General features: G+C 55.3%; 1 protein-coding gene across 1 annotated transcript; it reads right to left on the bottom strand.

The window, feature by feature from the left end:
- Nucleotides 1-830: 830 nt before the first annotated feature.
- On the bottom strand, nucleotides 831-24,818 carry pkd1b (polycystic kidney disease 1b). Its single transcript, XM_062475397.1, has 39 exons — nucleotides 24,564-24,818; nucleotides 23,894-24,041; nucleotides 19,817-20,088; nucleotides 18,845-19,597; nucleotides 18,450-18,581; nucleotides 17,662-17,837; nucleotides 17,369-17,508; nucleotides 14,790-17,167; nucleotides 14,551-14,697; nucleotides 13,891-14,028; nucleotides 13,459-13,735; nucleotides 13,267-13,357; nucleotides 12,983-13,111; nucleotides 12,750-12,900; nucleotides 12,066-12,203; nucleotides 11,700-11,835; nucleotides 10,732-11,586; nucleotides 10,385-10,535; nucleotides 9,902-10,154; nucleotides 9,511-9,706; nucleotides 9,159-9,326; nucleotides 8,901-9,038; nucleotides 8,331-8,541; nucleotides 8,120-8,243; nucleotides 7,573-8,011; nucleotides 7,309-7,429; nucleotides 6,251-6,474; nucleotides 5,962-6,164; nucleotides 5,459-5,692; nucleotides 5,206-5,348; nucleotides 4,943-5,119; nucleotides 4,385-4,559; nucleotides 3,956-4,138; nucleotides 3,495-3,599; nucleotides 3,262-3,396; nucleotides 2,708-2,910; nucleotides 2,492-2,603; nucleotides 1,613-2,396; nucleotides 831-1,423 (listed from the first exon to the last, which is right to left on the bottom strand). Exons 1-39 carry the CDS (start codon nucleotides 24,816-24,818, stop codon nucleotides 1,137-1,139), a joined length of 11,082 nt encoding a protein of 3,693 aa, XP_062331381.1. The 3' UTR covers nucleotides 831-1,136.
- Between the last annotated feature and the right edge of the window lie 662 nt (nucleotides 24,819-25,480).

The following is a 25,480-nucleotide window of genomic DNA, read 5'->3' as shown; positions in this document are numbered from 1 at the left end:
AAGGAGACTGGGCCTTCTCCACTAAGACTGATTATCAAGGAGGCACATAACGAGTGGCCTCTAGACAAAGTCAGTCAAGAGATTAAAAAAAGGGAACATTGTGAGCTGATGAGAGCGTGTAGTCATGGTGATATTAACGTTATGTATTCTTAAAGTGCGTTGACTTGGCAGATGTAGAACAGCAGAAGAAATGTGCTCTTGACAAAGGCAAGAGGTATGAACAGAACTATGTCTTAAAATCTATAAAATCGTGGCCCCCTTTTTTTTAAATGGGCTCCCCCTAAAATAAAATCCTGGCTACGCTTCTGATCAATACAGGAAGGATACAACACAAACTGATTACCCATGAGCCTTTGCATATTTTGCCGTGGTAACCCTGACACACAAGGCCTTATGCTGTGTTTACACCAAACTCAAAGAATAGACACATACGAACGTGAAATTGCTTCGCTTTCGATGTTAACACACAGGATTACGGTGGATAGCAACAAGTTGTCAATTTAGCCTGTAAACTGATTTAAGTGTGCTTCATTGGCTGTCATTAGTATTCAATTCTTCAGTTTTCAATGTTTCAATATTCTTTTTCAGTATTCAGGACTAAATACTTCCAACACAGTATTCAGGATTCGGTTGATCCAACGGCAGCGCCGTATCAGCATAATGTTTTACTGAATGTTCTCAAGTGTTTACTGGACCTGGATTGAAGTCTTATCACCACGGTAACCACATGCCACGAGGCCCTCTGTTCCTGGTGAGATTACAGCAGAGGTGGTTCGAGTTAGGTAACACAGGGTCACACATGGACGACTCAGTCACTAAACGCCCACACAGGGAAACTCTTTATTACTTTGTAGAAAAATAACATCTACAACGTCAATGTTTTTTTTGTGTATATATATGAAATTATACATTGAAATTACACAATGAATACCTACAAACATTTAGTATCCACTCTGATGTCAGGAACATCCTTAGCTTAGCAGGCACATTTAGTCAACAACATCTACAGTAAAGCAGGGACTTTCTTTTACAGTTCAACCTTTCTATTTTCTTTCTCTTTAACTCTCCTCTTTCCTTTTGTCTCCGCTTCCCATCCCTTCTTTCTTCCCATCTCTCTCCCCCTCCCCCCTCCTGACTCAGTCTCTCTCTACATCCACTCTCTCTGAGATCCAGGCTCTTCTCTTCACAGGACCCCCCTCCCTAACTAACCCTAACCCCTCCCTGGGGTGGCCCCTGTCCCCCTCCCTGGGGTGGCCCCTGTCCCCCTCCTCACTCCTGGGTCTGCTCTTCGAGGGGGCCCCTCCACCCACCTCTCCCCCGCCTCCTCCCTCTCCATCACCTCCACCTCCTCTTCCTCCCTCTCTCCCTCCTCCTCCCTCTCTCCCTCCTCCTCCACCTCCTCTTCCTCCCTCTCTCCCTCCTCCTCTTCCTCCCTCTCTCCCTCCTCCTCTTCCTCCCTCTCTCCCTCCTCCTCCTCCACCTCCTCTTCCTCCCTCTCTCCCTCCTCCTCCACCTCCTCTTCCTCCCTCTCTCCCTCCTGATCCACCTCCTCTTCCTCCCTCTCTCCCTCCTCCTCCACCTCCTCTTCCTCCCTCTCTCCCTCCTCCTCCACCTCCCCCAGGTCCCTGCCAGACTGCGTCGGCCGAGTGAGAGCTACCAGAGTGCCAGGCCCTGCGTCTGGGCAGGCCCCCAGGAGGGCCCGCACCCAAGCCCAGGACGGAGCTCCCGTGGGCAGCCTGGGCGGCCTCCGAGGGGTGGGCGTCCCTGGAGGTGTGGAGGTGGGGCTGGGCCACGGAGGATTCGGAACAGCGAGTACGAGGCGGGGAGAGGTGGGCGGAGCGCGGAGGAGAGGAGAGACTGACGGAGGAGGTCACGGAGAGAGGAGAGGAGGACAAGGAGACGGAGGAACTGTGGGGAAGGAGATGAAGCCCTCTCTCGACCCTCCCACTTCTCCTCTCTCTGACCTGCCCCCACACTCCCCCTCCCTCCGTTTCCTCTCCTCCTGCCCCTCCATCAAGCCTCCTCCTCCTCCTGGCGGTGGCCTCCTCCAGACGCTCCTCCAGGCTCTGGATGTCCAGGGTGAGCTGGAGGACCTGGTCGAAGCGACCCAGCAGGAGAGCCAGGGTGGGGAACAGCCGGTCCAGGGGGGCCTGGGGAGGAGGGCGATCTGGAGCACACACACCCCACCCAGAGCCCACGGAGAGGGGGGAGGAGGACAGGAGGGAGGAGAGAGAAGAGGAGGGTGGACGTGGGGAGGGGGAGAGAGGGTAGCACGGGCGGGGGGAGGGACAGGGGGAGGAGAGGGGACTGGGGGACAGGGAGGAGGATAGAAGGGACTCCTGTGAGAATCTGGAGGGCGGGGCCTCCATGCCTTCAAACTGCACCCTGTGTCTGAACTGGAGGGAGAGAGACAGCGAGAGAGAAGTTAAAGTCAACATCACAACTTAATAGAACGTAATCCCTGATTCCTCCTCCCTCCCCGCCCTTGTACCTCCTTGGTTCTGGTGAGGCCCATCCACAGCTTGAGTCTCTTGATGAAGAACTCCACCAGGTGGTAGTCCTGGAGCCCTGCGGCCGGGCAGCACAGCTCCCCCTGCACACACCTGCACACACAATCCAACTCACGCGTCTGTGTACATGTGAGTGAGTGTGGACTCCCCCAGCCCATCCCCGCCTCGTCCCAACCCCAGCAGGACAGCAGCAGTACCTGTAGGCTGTGAGGAGTGTGGCTCCAGCCAGCCTGGCCAGCAGGCCCAGTGCTGCCCCCTGCAGGAGGAGGCAGAACAGCGTTCCCAGGCGGGGCAGGGCCGCACACAGCCTCCTCTGGACCACGCCCCCCCGCAGCAGCTCCAGCACAGACACACTCGCAGCACGCAGAGACTCGAAGCCCTCCACAGAGCTGCAGAACAACTGACACACACACACACGGGTTTGGGTACAATGTGGGATTGTGTGCATGTCTGTGAAAGTGATTGAGGGTGTGTGGGTAAACTTGTGTGTCCTACCAGGTGTGGATGTTACCAGGTGTGTGTGTGTGTTACCAGGTGTGTGTGTGTTACCAGGTGTGTGTGTGTGTTACCAGGTGTGTGTGTTACCAGGTGTGTGTGTGTTACCAGGTGTGTGTGTGTTACCAGGTGTGTGTGTGTGTTACCAGGTGTGTGTGTGTTACCAGGTGTGTGTGTGTTACCAGGTGTGTGTGTGTTACCAGGTGTGTGTGTGTGTTACCAGGTGTGTGTGTGTTACCAGGTGTGTGTGTGTTACCAGGTGTCCTGTGTGAGAGCAGAGCAGCAACAGCAGGGTCAGCATCAAGGCCACGCCCCCCAGCTCCCTCCACGACCTCTGGAGAACCCGACCAATCACAACCCAGCGCTGCACCAACCCCAGGGTGCCCACCAGCTGGGGTACACACAGACACACACACAGCTCAGTGGTTAGAGCTTCTCGCAGCAGATCGCAGGTCCACCCCCCCCCCCCTCACCCCCCCCTGTGAGTACCTTGAGCAGCAACAGTGTGAGCAGCAGGGCAGCCAGCTGGGACGCACTCCGGGCCAGCAGGGCGGCACTGTGGAGCCGTATGAAGCTGAGAGGCTGGACCCGGAGCTGGGCCAGAGGAAGAGACCCACGTTACTACAGATACACTCTCAGACATCTCAGAGCCATCAGGGAGTCATGGAGACACTCTCAGACTGAGCCATCAGGGAGTCATGGAGACACTCTCAGACTGAGCCATCAGGGAGTCATGGAGACACTCTCAGACTGAGCCATCAGGGAGTCATGGAGACACTCTCAGACTGAGCCATCAGGGAGTCATGGAGACACTCTCAGACTGAGCCATCAGGGAGTCATGGAGACACTCTCAGACTGAGCCATCAGGGAGTCATGGTTCAGGATTAGTTATGTTGACGTTCAAGATCTGTCCTTAGCAACCAGGACGTGTCCTTAGCAGCGAGTGCTACCTGGAGCAGACAGGAAGTGGCCTGGGACAGGAAGTTCAGTCGCAGCACGGCCGTTGCCAGGGACAACGAGGCCAGGAGGAGCTGGAGCCAGTGCCAGCCTTGACGTAGGTACTGGGCATGCTCAGTAGCCATGGCCCACAGCTCCCGGGAGAGGAGGAGCAGAGAGCACAGGAGAAGGAGAACCTGGAGGAGAGGAGGACAGGAGGAGGAGAGGAGGGAGGAGAGGAGGGAGGAGAAGGAGAGGAGGGAGGAGAGGAGGAGGGAGGAGGAGGAGAGGATGGGAGAGAGTAGACTGGTTGAACACAAAAATCCTCCAGATTTCTAAAGCATGGTCTTGTGTGACCAGGAATGCCTCATTCATTCATGGAACCTATTCATTTATCAATGCATTACTTCTTTCCTTCATCAACTCTTGGCGTGTGCAGTTACCATGAGCACCACCTGCAGGCCCGGCCCTGAGGAGGATGGAGGGATGAGGACAGGACTGACGGAGAGGGAGTGGACGAGAGCGTGCGCCGGGCTCCATTCCAGCCCCACAGACACACACACAAACACGGCCGTCCCTGTGTGGTAGTGGGTGAAGTCCACAGCCACGCCCGTCAGCCTGAGGAGGTCAAACATGTTAGTGTGAAGCTTCGAGCCCTACCCGACCACGCCCTGTTAAGCCCCTCCCTACCCGACCACGCCCTGTTAAGCCCCTCCCTACCCGACCACGGCCTGTTAAGCCCCTCCCTACCCGACCACGCCCTGTTAAGCCCCTCCCTACCCGACCACGCCCTGTTAAGCCCCTCCCTACCCGACCACGGCCTGTTAAGCCCCTCCCTACCCGACCACGCCCTGTTAAGCCCCTCCCTACCCGACCACGCCCTGTTAAGCCCCTCCCTACCCGACCACGCCCTGTTAAGCCCCTCCCTACCCGACCACGCCCTGTTAAGCCCCTCCCTGCTACCACACCGGCAGGGTGTGGTCCCAACACTGCAGACTGACCTTGTCGTGTTCAGCAGGGCGGACAGCAGCGCCCGCGTCGCCTCGCTGCTGTTGCCCAGCAACGACGCCACAATGGGCTCGGCGCCGCACCTGCGCCGTAACCGCGGCAACCCCACCAGGCGGAGGGCGGGGTCCTCGTACAGGGCGTGGTCCAGCCACAGCCACGCCTCCCCCAACCTGGAAGGGTGAGGGAGGAGGTGAACACACACACACACCCTCATGTACACACACGCTTGAACACCCAAACACACGCTCAGTCCTACCCGGTGACAGAGGAGAGGTTGTGTGTGTGCAGCAGGGAGTGTGTGAGCGAGGAGCGTAGCCTCCGCCCCTGGCTCTCCTCCACACAGGCCTGGTAGTTCACCATCAACACCAGCAGCAGGAACAGCAGGTGGCCCACACAGCTCTGGGGAGGGGAGGGAGAGAGGGAGGGAGGGCGGGACAGCTTGCCTTGATGTATAGGTACAGTACACACACACAGACGTCACCTCAATGTCCTCTGTGTGTGTACTGTACCTTGATGAGCGCATGCAGAGCGCGCACCTTCCTGGCCTCTTCCATGGCCTGCAGCAGACCAAACCCACAGGGGGGGCGCACCTTGCCCCCCTCCCCGCCCCCCTCCAGGCCCCCCTCCAGGCCCCCCTCCGGGCCCCCCTGCCGGGTCACACAGCTCTCCTGGGCCAGACGCTCGTCCACCTCTGGGTCGACTGGCCTCCACACCACCGCCACCCACACCGCCTGCACACACACCTGGGGGACAGACAGGGGAGCCCCACATTTACATCTATCTTTCCATCCTTCCATCCAACACACCTGAGGGGGCATGTTACCCCTCCTGTGTGTTGCATCAGGGCGTGGCCTTACCTTGAGCGTCAGGTTTGGGGTGTGGCCTGACCTTGAGCGTCAGGTTTGGGGCGTGGCCTCACCTTTAGCGTCAGATTTGGGGCGTGGCCTGACCTTGAGCGTCAGGTTTGGGGTGTGGCCTGACCTTGAGCGTCAGGTTTGGGGCGTGGCCTCACCTTGAGCGTCTCCAGAAGCAGAGCGGAGGTGAGGAGGGCCGAGCCGGCCGACAGCAGCCACATCAGAAGCACCCTGCTGGGGAAGCTGGCTCCGTACAGCCCCACCAGCCCCAGGCAGGCTCCCAGCACCAGCGCCACCAGGGGGTACAGCACCCGCAGCGCCCAGGGAGGGAGCTCCAGGCCTGGGTCACCACGACACACACCTGCAGGGACGTGGGGGAGACGGGAGACTCAGGGAAGCTACATCACGGTCGTCATCATCATCGTGTGGTCACAGACTCAAGCGTACCTATGCGTGTGGGGGAGTGTGCAGGGGTGGAGTCAGGGGAGGGGCTTGGGGAGGAGAGGGAAGGGCTTGGGATGCCAGTGCTGGCCATGGAGTACGCAGAGGGGGAGGGGCAGGAGGAGGAGAGGGAGGGGCAAGGGGAGGAGGTCTTGTGGATGTCCTCTCCGTACGCAGGCTTGTCCACGCTCAGCTCTGACCAGCCGCTACCCCACGAACCACAACTCCAACTGAAACACACAGGAGAGGGAGGGTTGGAACTGGAGGTGTGAGGTGGAGGTGTGAGGTGGAGGTGTGAGGTGGAGGTGTGAGGTGGAGGTGTGAGGGGTGGAGGTGTGAGGTGGAGGTGTGAGGGGTGGAGGTGTGAGGTGTGGAGGTGTGAGGTGGAGGTGTGAGGGGTGGAAGTGTGAGGGGTGGAGGTGTGAGGTGTGAGGTGTGAGGTGGAGGTGTGAGGGGTGGAAGTGTGAGGGGTGGAGGTGTGAGGTGGAGGTGTGAGGGGTGGAGGTGTGAGGTGGAGGTGTGAGGTGGAGGTGTGAGGGGTGGAGGTGTGAGGTGGAGGTGTGAGGGGTGGAGGTGTGAGGTGGAGGTGTGAGGTGGAGGTGTGAGGGGTGGAGGTGTGAGGTGGAGGTGTGAGGGGTGGAGGTGTGAGGTGGAGGTGTGAGGGGTGGAGGTGTGAGGTGGAGGTGTGAGGGGTGGAGGTGTGAGGGGTGGAGGTGTGAGGTGGAGGTGTGAGGGGTGGAGGTGTGAGGTGTGAGGTGGAGGTGTGAGGGGTGGAGGTGTGAGGGGTGGAGGTGTGAGGTGGAGGTGTGAGGGGTGGAGGTGTGAGGTGTGAGGTGGAGGTGTGAGGGGTGGAGGTGTGAGGTGGAGGTGTGAGGGGTGGAGGTGTGAGGTGTGAGGTGGAGGTGTGAGGGGTGGAGGTGTGAGGTGGAGGTGTGAGGGGTGGAGGTGTGAGGTGGAGGTGTGAGGGGTGGAGGTGTGAGGTGGAGGTGTGAGGGGTGGAGGTGTGAGGTGGAGGTGTGAGGGGTGGAGGTGTGAGGTGGAGGTGTGAGGGGTGGAGGTCTTACGTCTTAGTGAGGGAGGAGGTCCGAGGAGAGAATCGACCGCTGTCCAAGGGGGAGGAAGAGGAGGAGGGGGGGCGGGCGTCTGGGTCCACGTCTGCAGCTATGGACCTCAGCAGACTCTCCTCTGAACAACACAAGATGGACACAGCTCTCATAGTTACTATCCGTTTCTCTATCTCTCTCCCCTCCCTCCCTTTCCCCTCTCTTCCTTACTAGATTTTGAAAGGAATGTGAGTGAAGTAAGGTGCAGTAGACGGACAGTCTCACCAGACAGAGTGAGGGTGTGATTCTGTCCCAGAGACACCTGAGAAGACGGCTGGAAGGGGGAGGTGAGAGCAGAGAGGGAGGAGGGGGAGGGGAGGGAGGAGGCGGGCGCCAGGCGGAGCTTCATCAGTGCCTTCTTCCTCTTCAGCACGCGAGCCGGGACAACCTCCAGGGCCTCTCCTCCACAGGGGTCAGAGGTCAGGCCCCAGATGCATGCTGGGAGGTCAAGGAGGCTGTCACAGGAGGGCCACATCACCATCCCTCCATCCTGTTCTCCTCCGCCCCCCCAGGGGTCCAGAGAGGAGGGAGTCGCCTTTCCAGAAACCTCAGACTCCGCCTCACACAGGAAGGACGGGACACCCTCTTCTGACTGGCCAAGATAAACGTCCATTTCCACTGATTGGCAGACAGGAGAGGGAGGCGTGGAGATGTCCACCGGCACCTGGAACACACACACACACACACAGCTAGTATCAAGATGAGAGAGAGAGAAGGAGACAGAGTGAGAGACAGAGACAGAGTGAGAAAGAGAGACAAGAGTGAGAGAGACCTGAGTGCGGGTCTTCCTGAACAGGAAGCAGAGGAGACACTGCAGAGGAAACACCATCACAGCGATCACCATCCCCACGGCAACCGTCTCCCAGGTAACGAGCATGCGGAACGAAACGGGGCCACTACAACCAAGAGACAGAACATTCACCATCACATCACCCCCTCCCTCCTGCCCCCCCCCCCTCAGGTGACTCCCTGCCCCCCCTCACCTGTGTCCGTGCGTGCCCGTGGCCCCGTACCACAGCGCCCCCAGGCCCAGGTACAGGTGCAGCAGCAGGGCGCAGCATGTCACCCGCTGGCCTCGCGTGAAACGGCTGTGGGCGGGGCGTTCCCATAGCGACAGCCACAGGTGGCGCTCAGTCAGACCGTAGATTAGCTGGGAGGAGAGAACACGCCGGAACTGAGAGAGATCCTTTGGACCTGTGGGGGAGGGGAGAGAGAGGGGGGGAGAGAGAGAGGGGGGGAGAGAGAGAGGGGGGAGGGAGAGAGAGAGGGAGAGGGGGGAGAGAGAGAGGGGGGGGAGAGAGAGAGGGAAGGAGAAAGAGGGGGGAGAGAGAGAGAGAGAGGGGGGAGAGAGAGAGGGAAGGAGAAAGAGGGGGGAGAGAGGGGGGGGAGGGAGAGAGAGAGGGGGGGAGGGAGGGGGTTGGCGGGAGAGAGGGTAGAGAGAGAGAGGGGGGGAAGGAGAGAGGGAGGGAACAGAGAGAGAGGAGATATGAGCAGAAGAAAGAGAAGGAGCAAGTGACAAAAAGGTGTGAGAGTGTGTGTGTGTGAGTACTCACAGGAGGCCAGCACCTCCCTCTCCAGCGCTGGGCTCCTCTGGTCCACAGAGAGCCAGCCGTCCACCAGGAAGTAGAACAGACGGTCAGACTGGGGGTCCAGAACCACCACATGCTGCACGTACCAGGAGGGGTCCAGGCCTGACACACACACACACACACACACACGTTATTCTCTATACCCATGTCATCTGTATGTAAAGCATCCTGCAGTTTCCAACTCCTTGCGCCGTGTGTGTGTATATCTGTGTGTGTGTGTACCCGTGTTGTCGTGCCAGAGGCGTATCTTCCACACCTCCCCCAGGTAGCGGTGCGTCTGCAGGTGGAACAGGTCGAGGCTGCTGCGCTGGAACGCCCCCGGCCTCCCCAGGTGACGACCTCCGCTCTGGGACACACCGTGCAGGCTGATCCCTACGTGAGCTGTCGTCCCTGAGGGAGAGAGAGAGAGGGAGAGAGAGAGAGAGAGAGAGAGGGAGAGAGAGGGAGAGAGAGGGAGAGGAACCCTGCTCACAGTTGTGTCTAGTTACGTCTGTCTATTCATCCACCCACCTCCCTACGCATTCATCCATCCGTCCGTCCACCTATTCATCCATCCATCCCCCCATCCCAGCACCTGCTCCGCGCCTCCAGCCGGTCTTGACCAGGACCCAGTAGTGGTGGGGGCCGGGGGGCCCACAGAGCCCCCCCTGGGACAGCCTCAGCCTCTCCAGCAGGTCCATCCTGTGGGCTGCCTGGCCCAGCAGCAGGTGGACCCCCACCACGACAGCACACACGACCCCCACCAGCACGTTACGCACCGGCCAGCCCTCCTGCGGAGCAGCGGGACCACATTCATCCGTTAGGTTCAGTGGTTCTCAACCTCCCTGGTCCTCCATGTTTGAGATGTTTCCCTCTTCCAGGACGTCTGACTCAAGCGAACGGTCGTTACCCGACTCCCGCTGAGCGACGACCATTCATCTGAATCAGGCGTGTTTGAACAGGGAAACATCCACACACAAGCCTACCGGCGGCAGTAGCACCAGGGCCTCCGGGTGGATGAACACGCTGGCCCCAAACAGGGTGAGGTGCTGGGTGAGGCAGCTGGCCGTGCGGAGGCTGCTGCCCCCCAGTGGCTGGAGGCCGGCACTGCTCCAGCGCCCCTCCTCCAGGCTGTAGTACTGGCAGAGGGAGCTGAAGACCCAGGCGGAGGCCTGGACAGCCTCGGGGGTCAGGGAGGAGTAGAGGCCGATGGAGAGAGGCTGGGCTGAGGAGTTCAGACTGGGGACAAGTTCACCTTTCAGGGTTTTTTGTCGTTTTTAACAATGAGGAAACCAAGGTATAATTATTGTTATACACATACACAGTAATTGTATTGCAAAATATTGAAGTCTCTAAAAACAGACCCTCTAAAAGAAGACTTGCAGGGTGGTAATAATAAGACTAATTATGTGTGTATATAATATAAAACATGATTAAAGGAATGTTGCTGCTGTTGAAAGGAGCCTCACAGTGGGGAGAGGAAGACCGTTTCCTCCAGGGAATCTGACGCGTTGGAGAAGAAGAGGCTGATCTCTCGGAGCAGGGCATTCTGGGATGTAGGAGGACCACCCTGGGAGGTCACAAGGATCCTCACCTCTCCAGAGCAACGCACAGCAGCTCCTGTGGAATTCAAAACTGTCAAGTTAAAACTTTATTCGTACTGCACTTTTTACAAGCAGTGTCACAGAGGGCTTAGCAGGTGCACAGCGTATCTACCTGGAAACAAAACACAGGTAACATGTCTACAGGTAACATGTCTACCTGGCAGGTAACATGTCTACAGGTAACATGTCTACCTGGCAGGTAACATATGTACCTGGAAGCAGGCTGAAGTTGAAGGTGATGAACAGTCCAGCGTTTGGCTTCAGCCAATCCCCAGCCTTCACCGTGAAGTTCACCCACCCGTTGGTCAAAAGGGTTACATTCAGCCCTGGGGGCATCCCCTCCTCCCCACCCCCTCCCCCAACCCTCCCAGCCACCCCCATGTGACCCATCCCAGGCCTAGCCCCACCCACACCCATTGGTCGTGTGTTGTCCAGGGTGACTCGTATGGCCCTATCAGGGTCCAGGTCCTGGATGGGTATGGGCTGGCCCTGTGGGGTGGTGAACTCCATGGCGGCCATCTTGGTGGAGATTGGGGGGCTGGCGGGGGTGAGGAGGGGGGTCCAGCCGCCCCCCTCGATGCTGAGGACGATCTGGACCACCTCCGACCCCCGCTTCCTCAACTGGTCACCGAGGGAGACGGGGATGAGGAACTGGCAGGGAGGAGAGGGGGGGGGGGAGGAGGATCGCTGCTCCTCATTGGACGACGTCGACCGGGAAGCCGGTTGCGATTGGTCGGACTGGTTCGACCGGCGGGGGTTGTTGTCATCGGTGCACAGGAGCCGGGAGGGGTCGCCGCGGAAACCGAGGGTGTCGATCCGAGGGGTGGAGAGGGCGAGGGGCTCCTCGCCCGGGGAACGCCGGCGCATCAGGGAGCGCATGAGTGCCCCCGCAAGGGAGAGAGCACACACTGCAGTCCTGGAGGGGGAGGACGGGGAGGAGGGGCTAGAAGATGGGGAGGCGGGGCTAGAGGATGGGGAGGCGGGGCTGGAAGCCAGGGAGGTGGAGCTAAAAGACTGGGAGGAGGAGCTGGAGGCCAAGGAGGCGGGGCTGGAAGCTAAATAACTTCCTGTGAGCGACAGAGAAGAACATTATCAGAAACAAACAAAATCCACCACAGTGAAGCACAGGTGGGGATTTGAATCCCTGAATGGTCTATCAGAGTCTACGATTGGTCAGTACCTAGGATGGTGAGGATGTTCTTTCCTGTTTCTATGGCTAGGGTGTCTCCTGGTTCCGTGTGCTGTTCCATCACATGGGTCATCCTCCCCAGCGCTTCTAGAACCTTCTCCTGGCAGCACGCCTCGCCCGGAACCTCCTGGACAAACACACAGGACCTGTGAGGATTCACTGGACTAAATACGTACATTTGTTGCACACGAGAATACAGGGAAAGAAAATACTGATTATATTATGATTCATCCAAAGTGATATAAAAATGGCAAATGTAGAAAGTACAGCAGATAATCATTTTTTTCTTTTCTTGTTTCATTCATGATTCGTGAGGCTTATAAATTCCCATCTGTGCATCAGGTTCTGCAGACTCACAGTGGCCTGAGCCAGGGCGGAGCTGACCAGAGCAGCCTGCTGGAGGGAGGAGACAGGGAGAGAGGCCAGCGCTCGTGTCACCTCCCCCCTGATCTCCCTCCTCTCCTGGAGATCCTCCCCCCTGTCCTCACGAGACATCTAGGAGAGGAGGAGAGGGGATGAGGAGAGGAGGAGGAGAGGGGATGAGGAGAGGAGGAGGAGAGGGGATGAGGAGAGGAGGAGGAGAGGGGATGAGGAGAGGAGGAGGAGAGGGGATGAGGAGAGGAGGAGGAGAGGGGATGAGGAGAGGAGGAGGAGAGGGGATGAGGAGAGGAGGAGGAGAGGGGATGAGGAGAGGAGGAGGAGAGGGGATGAGGAGAGGAGGAGGAGAGGGGATGAGGAGAGGAGGAGGAGAGGGGATGAGGAGAGGAGGAGGAGAGGGGATGAGGAGAGGAGCAGAGGGGATGAGGAGGAGGAGAGGAGCAGAGGGGATGAGGAGGAGAGGAGCAGAGGGGATGAGGAGAGATGAGGAGGAGAGATGGGAGGAGGAGGAGCAGAGGGGATGAGGAGGAGGAGAGGAGCAGAGGGGATGAGGAGAGATGAGGAGGAGATGGGAGGAGATGAGGAGAGAAACGAAGAGGTAGCAGAGGAGACAGTCGACATCATTTGTGATCCTGTCACGACACTCGGCTGTGTGCGCTCTACCTGGTTCAGCAGGCCGCTCAGGGAGATGCAGTAGGGAATGAGGTCCTGTGGGTTGCCATGTTGGAGGGCCGACTGCAGCTCTGTTCGGCTCCTGTTCTTCAGCCATTCTCTGGCAACCTCCCCCGGCCCTGGCCGCCGCACAGACAGAGTCCTGCCAACACAGACGAATCAGACAAAAGGATGATATAACAACGTCAGGCGAGCACAGAGGAATCATCAGCAATCATCATCACCTGTTGAGGGCCGTGACTTTAGACCCCAGGTGGTCCTCCACCTGCAGGATCACGGAGATGATTGACAGGTGCTTCTCTGGCCCAGGGTTGCCAAGGGGAACCAGCGCTCGGAACGTGGACTGGGTTCCCCTGGTAACGACGAACAAGAATGAAACACCAAGAACATCAGACACAAGTTCTGGTGTCTCGCTAGCCATGGGGCTACCATACGTGCATCGCTGTAAATACTTTTATCAAAACAAAGCTTCAAAGGTTGTTTTTTTACAGGTGTAGAGCATCCATACCTGTAGAGGGTGAGCAGGGGGCAGGCAGGCTTGCTGGGCGGGCATGGCGCCACCTGGAGGCTGTATATGAGCTGTGCAGAATCCTGCCAGCCTGGCCAACAGGGGTGAGGACATGTTAACTAGGACACAAGGAGACTAGGACTCTAGGAGACTACTAGGACAAGTACACAAGGACACAAGTACTGCTTTTACCTGAGCAGGTGTAGGTGACCACAGTCTCCAGCAGGCGCATGTCTGCCCCAGGTGTCAGACTACACTGCCCTCCGCGTGGGGGCGTGTAGGGGCTGAGGGTGAGGCTGGCGCTGCCCGGGTACCCACCTCCAGGCTGGGTCACGTTCAGGGTGAGGGTCAGCCCCTCCCGGAGCACACCAGGACGGAGCACCAAGTCAGGCGACCGACCCCCCGTGGAGGTAGTGACCTCGTCCAGGTCAAGGGTCAAGCCGGTCTGGTCCATGGCGGTCCATTGGTACTGAGGGAGGGAGAGACAGAAGTAGGATAGAGGGAAGGAAGGAGAAAGAGGGGGACGGGGAGAGGGAGGGAGAAAAAAACAAGACATTAACTAATGATAAAAAACAAAACTTGATGCGCTTTAGACAAAGTTATAACATATAAATATAATATTACCTCAGCACGGCCGTCACACTGCTCACAGCTTCCAGACAGCACGACGGGGCGACCAACACCGACCCGCAGGGAGGAGAGAGGGCGACAGGAAACGCACTCCACCGTCACAGGAAGTACTTGGGCCTGGCTCACAGACACCTACACTCAGACGAGACACATCAGACAATTATAATAATATGTTATAATTAATATAATAATATTAATGTATTTACTCAGCAGATGTCTTTATCCAAACCGACATTCAAGTGGGATTGTGGTTCTGGGTTAGTCTTAAAGACAGGGTAGGCAATGTTGTTGAGAAGCACTTTTTGTCATATTTGCCGAAAGTAACTTCACATCTTGATAGCAACCAATATATGTAAAGGTTTGACAGTAATATGAAATCATTCCGACATCTGTGGGCGTCGCAATACTGTAATAAACACGACCAATCATTAAGGGGTACCCTGACGAGTGATTGGACGGGCTACCTGTCTGTCTGCATACCTACCTGCAGGCACTCCGCCCCTCCACTCAATGCTCGTTACTGTAGTTTTGTGGGAGTGGCTTTGAAGGGAGGAGGTGGGATATTTTGGTTTGAATCGTGTCAAACAGAAGCTAAAATAGCTAGCTTCGTGCAACTTGCCTACCCTGCCTTTAAGGTGACCATACAGCTCTTACAGACTGTGTAGTGGAGACAGATGTTCTCCCCTTCTTGCTGATGGTCAGAGTGAAGAGGTAGACATCTGACTGCAGGACCCGGCTGGGCACAGTCATCCTGCTGGTCATGCTGTTCCACTCCTGGCCAGCAGGAGGCTCGCTAGATTTCTAGAGGGTGGAAACCAGGAGAAGCCATTGGCAAACGTACGGGTGTGACTATCAATTAAAACGTGTTCATGTACTCATTCATTTCTTCCTACCCAAGAAATGAACCCCCAGTGATACTCCAGCCCCTCCTCCCCTCCAGGCTCCACGTCAGGGTCATGGGACAGAGAGCCGTCCAGGATCAGGTCGCTGTGGCCTGGCCAGAGTCGCTGGGAGCCCCCCTTGATGACGGCCACCAAAGGGGAGTGAACCACAGAGAGGCTGGTGCTCCTGGACAACTGCAGTGGGGTTCCCTGAAGTCTGGTGGTGAAGACCAGGCAGAAGTGGCCTACATGCAGGGTTCGTCCGGGGAGGGACAGAAAGGGGGAGGTCACGTCCACACCCGCCCCGAGGGTCACCAGACGCCCCTGGAGGGGTGACGACTTCCTTACGTCTTTGGATCCACAGTCGGATCTTTCATACACCTTCCACTGGTAGGTGGTCTTGTATGTGGTGCAGGTTTTGGCGTGTATGCTGGCTTCGAAGTAGCCATATCTGGACCTGGGGATGGTGGAGCGGGTCTGGACTAGGGAGACTTCAGGGAGCGAGCACTGGAGGTCGCTCACCTCCACACGCAGACGTGAGGAGACCTGGCTGATGGAGTTGGAAGCCGTGAGCTGGACGGAGTACTGCGCGGCAGAACGATACGCGTGGGAGACGGTGTTTGTGTCGGTGACGACCACTTCATCTGCATCTCCGAAGTCCCAATGAAATCTCAGATCGGTGCCTCCGTCTACTGCCGCGAGGAAGGTTACCGGATATCCAGTGAACATTTGTGTCGACGTACACTCTAGTTTGACCTCCCTAACGGGACGCTGAACAGTGAAGCTCTCGTTCACGGTTTGGGCGCAGACACCATTGTCCGCCACCAAACCTACGGATAACAAACCACTTCCGGGTGAAGAGAACATCACTTCCTGTCCCTGGACCTGTTCTGGTTGGGACCCTGCGGGGTGGAACATCCAGGTGTAGTTGGTCGGAGATCCACTCGTGACCTCTGCTTGAAAATTGACCTCTTTTAGAGCCTCCAAAATAGCGGAACTCGGGCTGACCAATCGTAGACCTTGGATCCGCTCGATCACCTGCACAGTCTGAACCACCTGAGATCTGCTCACCTGGTTCCAGGCTCTCGCAGTCACCGAGTGGGCCCCGGCTGGGAGGTCAGAGGTTGCGAATCCTCCCCCCACGAACTCGATAACCGAACCGCTTTCCTGGAACGTTAAAGAGAAGGTGACATCACTTCCTTTGGAGACGGCAGGTGTGAAGACGACAGTGTCTTCCGTACAGACGGAGGAACTGCTCACGTTTAGGCTCAGGCCTCGGACAGCTTCCTGCACAGTGACTCTGTGAGAGACAACCTCCCAGCTCACCATGTTGGACACATTCAGAGATACTTCATAGTCACCTGCTTCCGTGAAAGTGTAGATAACCGACAGGTTGGTTGAAACGGACGGTTTTCCAAAACTTGGGAAAAGCGTCCACAGGAACTGGTAACCGGCTGTTTGTTTGGGGTTAACGACCGCGTTCAAACACACTTCCTCTCCCACGGCCACGACCCTTTGAAACGGACCAACGGTCAAGTCTTGTATGGGTGCTTGGGTGCAAACGTCAGCGACCAGAAAGGCCGACCCAACCGGGCTCAGGATGGTCACGTTGACACGATACACCCCGGGGCTCGAGTAAATGTGCGCAGCGGTGGAATTCCCCTCATGGATCGCCCACGGCGACCCGTCACCGAAACTCCAGCGGAAAACCAACGAGGACACGTCTCCGTTCACCTGAGCTTGGAGCGGTATCTCCTCCCCGCTCCTGACACACCCCACAGGCTGGAGCACACGGACAGACAACCTGAAGACTTCCACTGGCAGGGACTGACTGGCCTGGCTGACAGAGTTGGACACTGTCACGGTCGCTGTGTAGTTCCCTGCTGACTCATACACGTGGGAAGAAGAGCTATCAGGGGTGGCTTTCCCCCCTGACCCGTCGCCAAAGTCAAAAACCCAGACAAGATTCGACCCGGAGGCTACTTCCCCGTGGATTTCGGTCGCAGAGTTCAGCTCGTTGGGTCCTTTGTAGCTCAGCCGGAGTCCGGCCACGGCTTCCAGCACTGTCACCGTTACCCAGGACGTCAGGGCAGTCAGGGTGTTATTGGCACTCACAGTCACGTTGTAGCTTCCGGCCTTGGCCACAACATGGCTAACCTGGCCACGGAACCCCTGGACTTCTTTGGAACCGTCGTCGAAGTTCCAAGTGTACAGGATTCCATAGACGGAAGGTTCGGGGGAGGCTTCTAGAAGGAACGAGTGGTTGACGAGGGGGATGGCGGGAAGGGGGGAGATGGACAGACTGGTCAGAGGAAGGCGGACTTTAACTGTCATGGCTCTTTCCACGCTGTCATAGCTGTTGTAGACATGGACCTTCACTGTGTAGTCATCTGGGGGAACAATGACCAAAACAACATAAACAACAAACTATATTGATATACAACAACTTAGTCACATTGTTTGATAACTGCACTGCATTGTATTTCTATATATAAAGATATATTACGTGTTTATACCAGCTTAGAATAATTAACAATTGTGACTCAATTAAAATGCTTAATTTATACTTTAAGTATTTGTGATGTGTTTACCTGGCTGCAGGTAGACGTGGCTAGCAGAGTCCTGCACATACACCTGTCTGACTCCGCCCTTCAGAAGCTCCTCCCCCCTAGACTCATACAGGGCAGGGTGGGTGTGGTTTACCTGGCCACGCCCATCTCCAAAGTCCCACCTGCAGAAAAGGTAAACTAGACATGAAACGCAGCTTTGATTCTAGTCTAGAGATTCAACACTGAATTATTAAATTGACTGATTCAATACATTTCAACGTCAACAGATTCAACACATTATTAGTCTGAGTAATTCATAACTCAAGGACCCTAACCTGAAGGTGACCCCTAGGGAGATGTCAACTTTGACGCGGAAGCTGTAGAGATGTGTGGCAGCAACAGCGATGACCTCGTTGACGGAGACAAACTCTGATTGGGCAATCGGGGTCATGACATCAGCGGTCAGGATGACCTCCACGGTCTCAGAGCTCACAGGATTGGCTGCTGTCACCTGGAACAGTATGGTGCGATGGATCGACATGCTACGTTACGTTTTATTTATTTAGCACAGACCATTTAATCCAAAGCGACATGCAAGTAGTGCGGTTAGCAAGTTCAGCAGATCATCAAGGATGGGAAGTTCGTAGTTCTAACAGTATTTCAGTGTTCAGAGTCAGGGAACAGGTCTGTGTTTACTAGGCACACTGAAAAATAACCCCATCTCAAATATGGTTACTGAACCATCTCAGTAATCTCAACTACACTGCAACATCTCTCAACTACATGACATAATTTGTTTTTGTGTGTCGTTCATGGCTCATTAGGCTAGAATTAGCCTCTCTGCAAGCTATAATGATGTTTACGTTACAGTGACAACACAGTTAATGTAGCATTCATTTAGCATAATTTGCCTTTTAGCTTGAGGCCAACCTAACCCCCTCCCTGTGCCAACCCATGTATCACCCATGTATCACTGCACACTTTCAGCAGGACGGGCGAAATCCTGTGGTTTAGGCTTGTAAATTACAGACTACACCACATGTTTCACATATACACACATTGAGAACATTAGCAGCCAGCAGTTGACTTGGACAGACTGTGACTGTGTGACACATGAGCTGACCGTGAGCTTGTACTGAGAGGGCTTCTTGAAGACCACACTGTAGGAGTCTCCTTCATAGGCAAAGTTCTCCAGGCCGTCTATCACCCAGGTGAACCTCACTGAAGACCCTTTCTCCACCATGGCTGAGAACAACTAGGGGGGAGAGAGAGATATTTTACATTTAGCCATTTAGCAGACACTCTTATCCAAAGCGACTTACAGTAAGTACAGGGACATTCCCCCCGAGGCAAGTAGGGTGAAGTGCCTTGCCCAAGAACACGTCATTTTGCACGGCCGGGAATCGAACCAGCGACCTTCTGATTACTAACCCGATTCTCTAACTGCTCAGCCACTTGACCAGATATCAGCATCTCAGTGTCTCCCAGGGAGACCAGGACAGCAGGAAGAGCTCTCACCTGTGACACGCCCACCAGCATCCTCAGCCTCCCGCTGGGCCCCAGGTGCAGCCCTGCCACCTGCTCGTACGCCCACACCTGCACACCTGCACTCTGGGAGCTAACCCCGTTCACCGCCTTCACCCTCACGCTCCTCTCCCCCACAGACGGCAGGACCAGCAGGGCCCAGGAGAACCAGGAGCCTGGGGGCTCCCGCTCACAGCCAGCCCAGCTGCGAGGCAGCTCCTCTGGGCAGGCGGGCTGGAAGATCACCCCCGTCTGGAGCACGGGGGCAGACCAGGAGCTGGTGGCTCCCTCGCCGGAAAGGATTTTAACCACGACGAGCGTGGGGACGTCGACCAGGATGTGGATCCGGTGGTCTGCGTCAGGCCGGGGGTGGATGAAGCCAAGCCCAGAGATGGGGCTCGGCGCTGGGGCAGGAGAGGGGGTCATGGCCCTGGTGATGGGGGTGCTGGAGGCGTGGGTGAAGCCGCTGAGATGGTTCTGCACGGTGCCGTGCCCGTGCAGTGTGTCCACGTACAGCATCCGTAGGTCACACTCCAGCCCGTCCACCCACACGCCCCCCTCAGGGGGGGACCAGAGGCCTCCCTCCCACCATCCCCCCCACTCCTTCCCCCTCAGGGAGAGGTAGCTCTGACGCCAGGGGGAGGAGCCATTGGTACGGCAGTGGAGGAAGGTTCCGGGGGGGCGGGTGGATTGTACGGCCAAGATGTCGTCAGGGAACACCAGGATCTCTCTCTCCGGGAGAACCACCTGACGTGGTAAAACACAGAAACAAATCAGAGATCAAATTCATTGTTTATAAAACTATATTAATAATACGTGTACAATACTAGCACTTTGAGATCTGTTTTCAAATGAAAAGTGAGTTAGAAATAAAATGTATTATTATTATTATTATACTAGTTGAGGTATTCAACCTATTAAGTGATATACGATGTATAAAGTTGTCTTGGTTGGTCGTCCACTCACACTGATCTGGGTTTGTTCTACGCTGGGCTCCACTCTGAGGGGCAGGTCTGCCACCTGGTGGTACAGCGGCGGTACTGCGCGGTAGCGGGGGGGCAGGGGGTACCTGTGGCCCCCGGGGGAGGCAAGGGACTGGTAGGGGCTGCAGGGGCTGGTGACGGGCACACAGGCCTCCTGCAGGTGGCACCAGTACCGTCCCCGGGCACAGCCCACGGTGGTGTTGCACAGGGGCACGGAGGAACACACACTGAAGGGGTTGAGGAGGGAGCCACACCCTGGAGGGGAGGAGGAACACACACTGAAGGGGTTGAGGAGGGAGCCACACCCTGGAGGGGAGGAGGAACACACACTGAAGGGGTTGAGGAGGGAGCCACACCCTGGAGGGGAGGAGGAACACACACTGAAGGGGTTGAGGAGGGAGCCACACCCTGGAGGGGAGGAGGAACACACACTGAAGGGGTTGAGGAGGGAGACACACCCTGGAGGGGAGGAGGAACACACACTGAAGGGGTTGAGGAGGGAGACACACCCTGGAGGGGAGGAGGAACACACACTGAAGGGGTTGAGGAGGGAGCCACACCCTGGAGGGGAGGAGGAACACTTTTTTACGAAATTTATTTATTTTTATTTTTAAGGTCAAATTTTTTACCTTTCAAAACAAAAACAACCTTTAGAAACTTTTTAGACTTTTTTTACACACAGTGAGAGGAGGAGAACAGAGAACCCTAAAACACAGTAAAGCAGAGCAGAGTAGAGCACAATAGAGTACAGGAGAGTACAGTAGAGTAAAGCAGAGCACAATAGAGTACAGTAGAGTAAAGCAGAGCACAATAGAGAACAGTAGAGTAAAGCAGAGCACAATAGAGAACAGTAGAGTACAGTAGAGTAAAGCAGAGCACAATAGAGTACAGTAGAGTACAGTAGAGTCCTCATCAAGCAGGGGGAGACATGGAGGGAGAGAGGAGGGGGGAGAGAGGAGGGGGGAGACATGGAGGGAGAGAGGAGGGGGGAGAGAGGAGGGGGGAGAGAGGAGGGGGGAGAGAGGAGGGGGGAGAGAGGAGGGGGGAGAGAGGAGGGGGGAGAGAGGAGGGGAGAGACATGGAGGGAGAGGAGGGGGGAGAGAGGAGGGGGGAGACATGGAGGGAGAGAGGAGGGGGGAGACATGGAGGGAGAGAGGAGGGGGGAGAGAGGAGGGGGGAGAGAGGAGGGGGGAGACATGGAGAGAGAGGAGGGGGGAGAGAGGAGGGGGGAGAGAGGAGGGGGGAGACATGGAGGGAGAGGAGGGGGGAGACATGGAGGGAGAGAGGAGGGGGGAGAGAGGAGGGGGGAGACATGGAGGGAGAGAGGAGGGGGGAGAGAGGAGGGGGGAGACATGGAGGGAGAGAGGAGGGGGGAGAGAGGAGGGGGGAGACATGGAGGGAGAGAGGAGGGGGGAGAGAGGAGGGGGGAGAGAGGAGGGGGGAGACATGGTACACTCTTGCACTTTTGATGTTCTTGCTGTTTAATTGTAACTTGTCTAACTACATGCTCTTATTGTTCTTCCCTTTGGGCCTTATTTGGTTTTTCACAATGTATGCATCATGTTTGGCTAGCCGCAATGTTTGGGGCTATCTCGTTGTTATGATCAGTGACCTATGCACTTTTTTAGAACTCTGTCTTGGAAGTCGCTTTGGATAAAAGCGTCTGCTAAACGCATAAATGTAAATGTGATGTACTTACATGTAGGACTACAGTATACTTGCATAAAGAGCTTGAAGTAGATACCTTACTGGTTCTCATTTCTGAATGTACGGATGATGGGTGCAGAAGTGAAGCGGCTCAGGTTGGGCTGAACTCTCTGTCCACCCTCCCTCATGCTGAATCCATGGTTGAGCAGGTCGAAGGGGAGGTTCTAGACCATTTCATTAGGGGGGCCAAACTGGGGCCAGTTGTACTGTTAAAGGGGCCAGTTGTACTGTTAAAGGGGCCAGTTACATTAAACATTATTCTTGTCATATAGTTGTTTTCACTGCACTGCAGGCATTAACAGGCAAACTGGTTTCAGGTTTCGGTGATTGCGATTCAAATTTCAATTTTAATGTGTTCTTAAACAATTGGGAAAACTGTAAGCCGAACTGTTGCCTTTTATACAATATTGTGGCACATTATTGTATTCTGTATTGTGACCACTAGCAGGCGACATGGCCAGTTAAAACAGATGCAGAGGACCGTCCTTAAAGAGATAAGATACTGTTGCTATAGTAATTGGCTATATGTACACAATACGTGATACGTATTTCCGGGGGGAAGATAAATACATATTTTTTCAACCTTTCGAAAGTTTTCCCCCCACAGAGAAAGGAGAGGAGAGTGAAGGAGAGGAGAGTGAAGGAGAGTGAAGGAGAGGAGAGTGAAGGAGAGGAGAGTGAAGGAGAAGAGAGTGAAGGAGAGGAGAGTGAAGGAGAGGAGAGTGGAGGAGAGGAGAGTGAAGGAGAGGAGAGTGAAGGAGAGGAGAGTGAAGGAGAGGAGAGTGAAGGAGAGGAGAGTGAAGGAGAGGAGAGTGAAGGAGAGGAGAGTGAAGGAGAGTGAAGGAGAAGAGAGTGAAGGAGAGGAGAGTGAAGGAGAAGAGAGTGAAGGAGAGTGAAGGAGAAGAGAGTGAAGGAGAGGAGAGTGAAGGAGAAGAGAGTGAAGGAGAGGAGAGTGAAGGAGAGGAGAGTGAAGGAGAGGAGAGTGAAGGAGAGTGAAGGAGAAGAGAGTGAAGGAGAGGAGAGTGAAGGAGAAGAGAGTGAAGGAGAGGAGAGTGAAGGAGAGGAGAGTGAAGGAGAGGAGAGTGAAGGAGAGGAGAGTGAAGGAGAAGAGAGTGAAGGAGAGGAGAGTGAAGGAGAGGAGAGTGAAGGAGAGGAGAGTGAAGGAGAGTGAAGGATAAGAGAGTGAAGGAGAGGAGAGTGAAGGAGAAGAGAGTGAAGGAGAGTGAAGGAGAAGAGAGTGAAGGAGAGGAGAGTGAAGGAGAAGAGAGTGAAGGAGAGGAGAGTGAAGGAGAGGAGAGTGAAGGAGAGGAGAGTGAAGGAGAGGAGAGTGAAGGAGAGTGAAGGAGAAGAGAGTGAAGGAGAGGAGAGTGAAGGAGAAGAGAGTGAAGGAGAGGAGAGTGAAGGAGAGGAGAGTGAAGGAGAGGAGAGTGAAGGAGAGGAGAGTGAAGGAGAGGAGAGTGAAGGAGAGGAGAGTGAAGGAGAGTGAAGGAGAAGAGAGTGAAGGAGAGGAGAGTGAAGGAGAAGAGAGTGAAGGAGAGGAGAGTGAAGGAGAAGAGAGTGAAGGAGAGGAGAGTGAAGGAGAGGAGAGTGAAGGAGAGGAGAGTGAAGGAGAGGAGAGTGAAGGAGAGGAGAGTGAAGGAGAGGAGAGTGAAGGAGAGGAGAGTGAAGGAGAGGAGAGTGAAGGAGAGGAGAGTGAAGGAGAGGAGAGTGAAGGAGAGGAGAGTGAAGGAGAGGAGAGTGAAGGAGAGGAGAGTGAAGGAGAGGAGAGTGAAGGAGAGGAGAGTGAAGGAGAGGAGAGTGAAGGAGAGGAGAGTGAAGGAGAGGAGAGTGAAGGAGAGGAGAGTGAAGGAGAGGAGAGTGAAGGAGAGGAGAGTGAAGGAGAGGAGAGTGAAGGAGAGGAGAGTGAAGGAGAGGAGAGTGAAGGAGAGGAGAGTGAAGGAGAGGAGAGTGAAGGAGAGGAGAGTGAAGGAGAGGAGAGTGAAGGAGAGGAGAGTGAAGGAGAGGAGAGTGAAGGAGAGGAGAGTGAAGGAGAGGAGAGTGAAGGAGAGGAGAGTGAAGGAGAGGAGAGTGAAGGAGAGTGGTTTGGAGAACAGAGAAGCCTGTTCTCCAAACCTTTAGAAACTTTTTTACTACAGCCACACCAAGAAGTGTGTTAACCCCACCATGAAACAAGCAGGAAAATGGTGTATTCTATTGTGTATGTATTCACATTGAAATGCATAAATTGATTTGATTAGCGGTGGGGTTGAGGAGAGAAAATCACGACAGGTGAAAAATGATTCTAAACACAACAAACAGCAAGTAAACACAGTCTCCAGCCCCCCTGACCCCACCCCCCTGACCCCGGCTGTACCTGGGGGCACCAGGTGGTGGCTGGGCCTGCAGTAAGGCCTGAGGATGTGGACCCTGGCCAGGGACCACACCTGGCTGGGCTGGACCACCAGCTCCACAGACTCCACCTGGCCAGCGTGGCTGAACCACAGCCCGGGGAAGAGCAGCATCTGGGGATCAACGTTTCTGTATGAGTACCCGGGGGGACATCGGTTCAGTACCCGAGGGGAACATCGGTTCAGTACCCGGGGGAACATCGGTTCAGTACCCGGGGGAACATCGATTCAGTACCCGGGGGAACATCGATTCAGTACCCGGGGGAACATCGATTCAGTACCCGGGGGAACATCGGTTCAGTACCCGGGGGAACATCGATTCAGTACCCGGGGGAACATCGGTTCAGTACCCGGGGGAACATCGGTTCAGTACCCGGGGGAACATCGGTTCAGTACCCGGGGGAACATCGGTTCAGCAATCCATAGTTAAGACATCACCGCAATACAAATTCATAAGACAAAACCCAATATTTTAGTATCATTTGTTTTTATTATATACTGACTCACAAGAAGGTCAGGACAAAGGGATTCTACACACAGACACTTTATATCTTTTTTAGGCTGTATAAATATACACCTGCATGTTGGAACAAGGATATACAATAGAATGGAGGGGAGTGATTGGATGAAGCTCACCTCCACCCTGAGTTGGCCGGTTGCCGGGGCGATGGGGAGGGGGCGGAGCTGGGTCTTTGCGTACACGGCGGACATCAGAGGCACACCTGTCAGGTAACTGTCTGGAGACGGCAGAGACACTACAGGGAGCACAGAGGGACATAATTCATAGGGAACAGAAAAAAACAACACTACTTTACAGTCTGTATCATCTTCTGTCCTTATCTGTTTCTGAATTTTACGCTCTCTCTCTCCATCCGTCTCTCCCTCTCGCATTTACATACCGTACTATCGTACATTCAAATAGTTTCTCTCTCGGAACAAAAGGAAAATGCCTTTATTGTTCATCTGTCCTTGTCTTTATCTCTCTCTGCTTCTGTCCTTGGCAGGGTTTCCCAGATTCGTTAAGAAGCTCTTAACGCTATGAGCTTCTTAGGAGCGTTCTAAGAGCGTTCTAGAGCGTTCTTAGAACATTCCTAAGAAGCTCTTAGCGTTAAGAGCTTCTTAACGAATCTGGGAAACCCGGCCCTTATCTGTTTGTTAACTTTATTGGGTGTGCTCACGCCTTCGGTGAGCACAACCATTGTTCTCTCTCATATATATTTATTATTATATTCCCACCCCTAAAAAAACTTGAATGTTTGCACTACATAGACAACGTCGGTGTCAACATTTTTGTCTGAAACACGAGGAAGAAAACTCAGATGAGCGATAAACAGACCGACCAAGACTCGATGAGTTTGAGTTCACACTGTCCCAACAATCACACACCACACTGCCCACCACACTGTCCACAAACAACAATAACTTGGTTATGTTGGGTTTAGAATGTTTGGAAAGTCAACTGTCATTCTCACACTGTCCCAACCAACACCATAAGGCACATCACACCAAACCAACAGCTGTTGGCTGCTGCTGGTGTGTCGGCAGTGTGATCT

This window comes from Osmerus eperlanus, chromosome 12 (assembly GCF_963692335.1).
Source record: "Osmerus eperlanus chromosome 12, fOsmEpe2.1, whole genome shotgun sequence".
NCBI lineage: Eukaryota > Metazoa > Chordata > Actinopteri > Osmeriformes > Osmeridae > Osmerus > Osmerus eperlanus.
The sequence above is the reverse complement of the archived record's forward strand: the minus strand, read 5'-3'. Positions and strand labels throughout refer to the sequence as shown.

Coding starts and splice junctions, on each gene's coding strand:
- pkd1b (XM_062475397.1), bottom strand. CDS start 24,818: ATGCGAGAGGGAGAGACGGATGGAGAGAGAGAGCGTAAAATTCAGAAA. Junction 17,509..17,661: donor TCCCTAGGGGTCACCTTCAG/GTTAGGGTCCTT, acceptor CCTTTTCTGCAG/GTGGGACTTTGGAGATGGGC. Junction 10,536..10,731: donor CAACTTCAGCCTGCTTCCAG/GTACATATGTTA, acceptor TGAATTCCACAG/GAGCTGCTGTGCGTTGCTCT.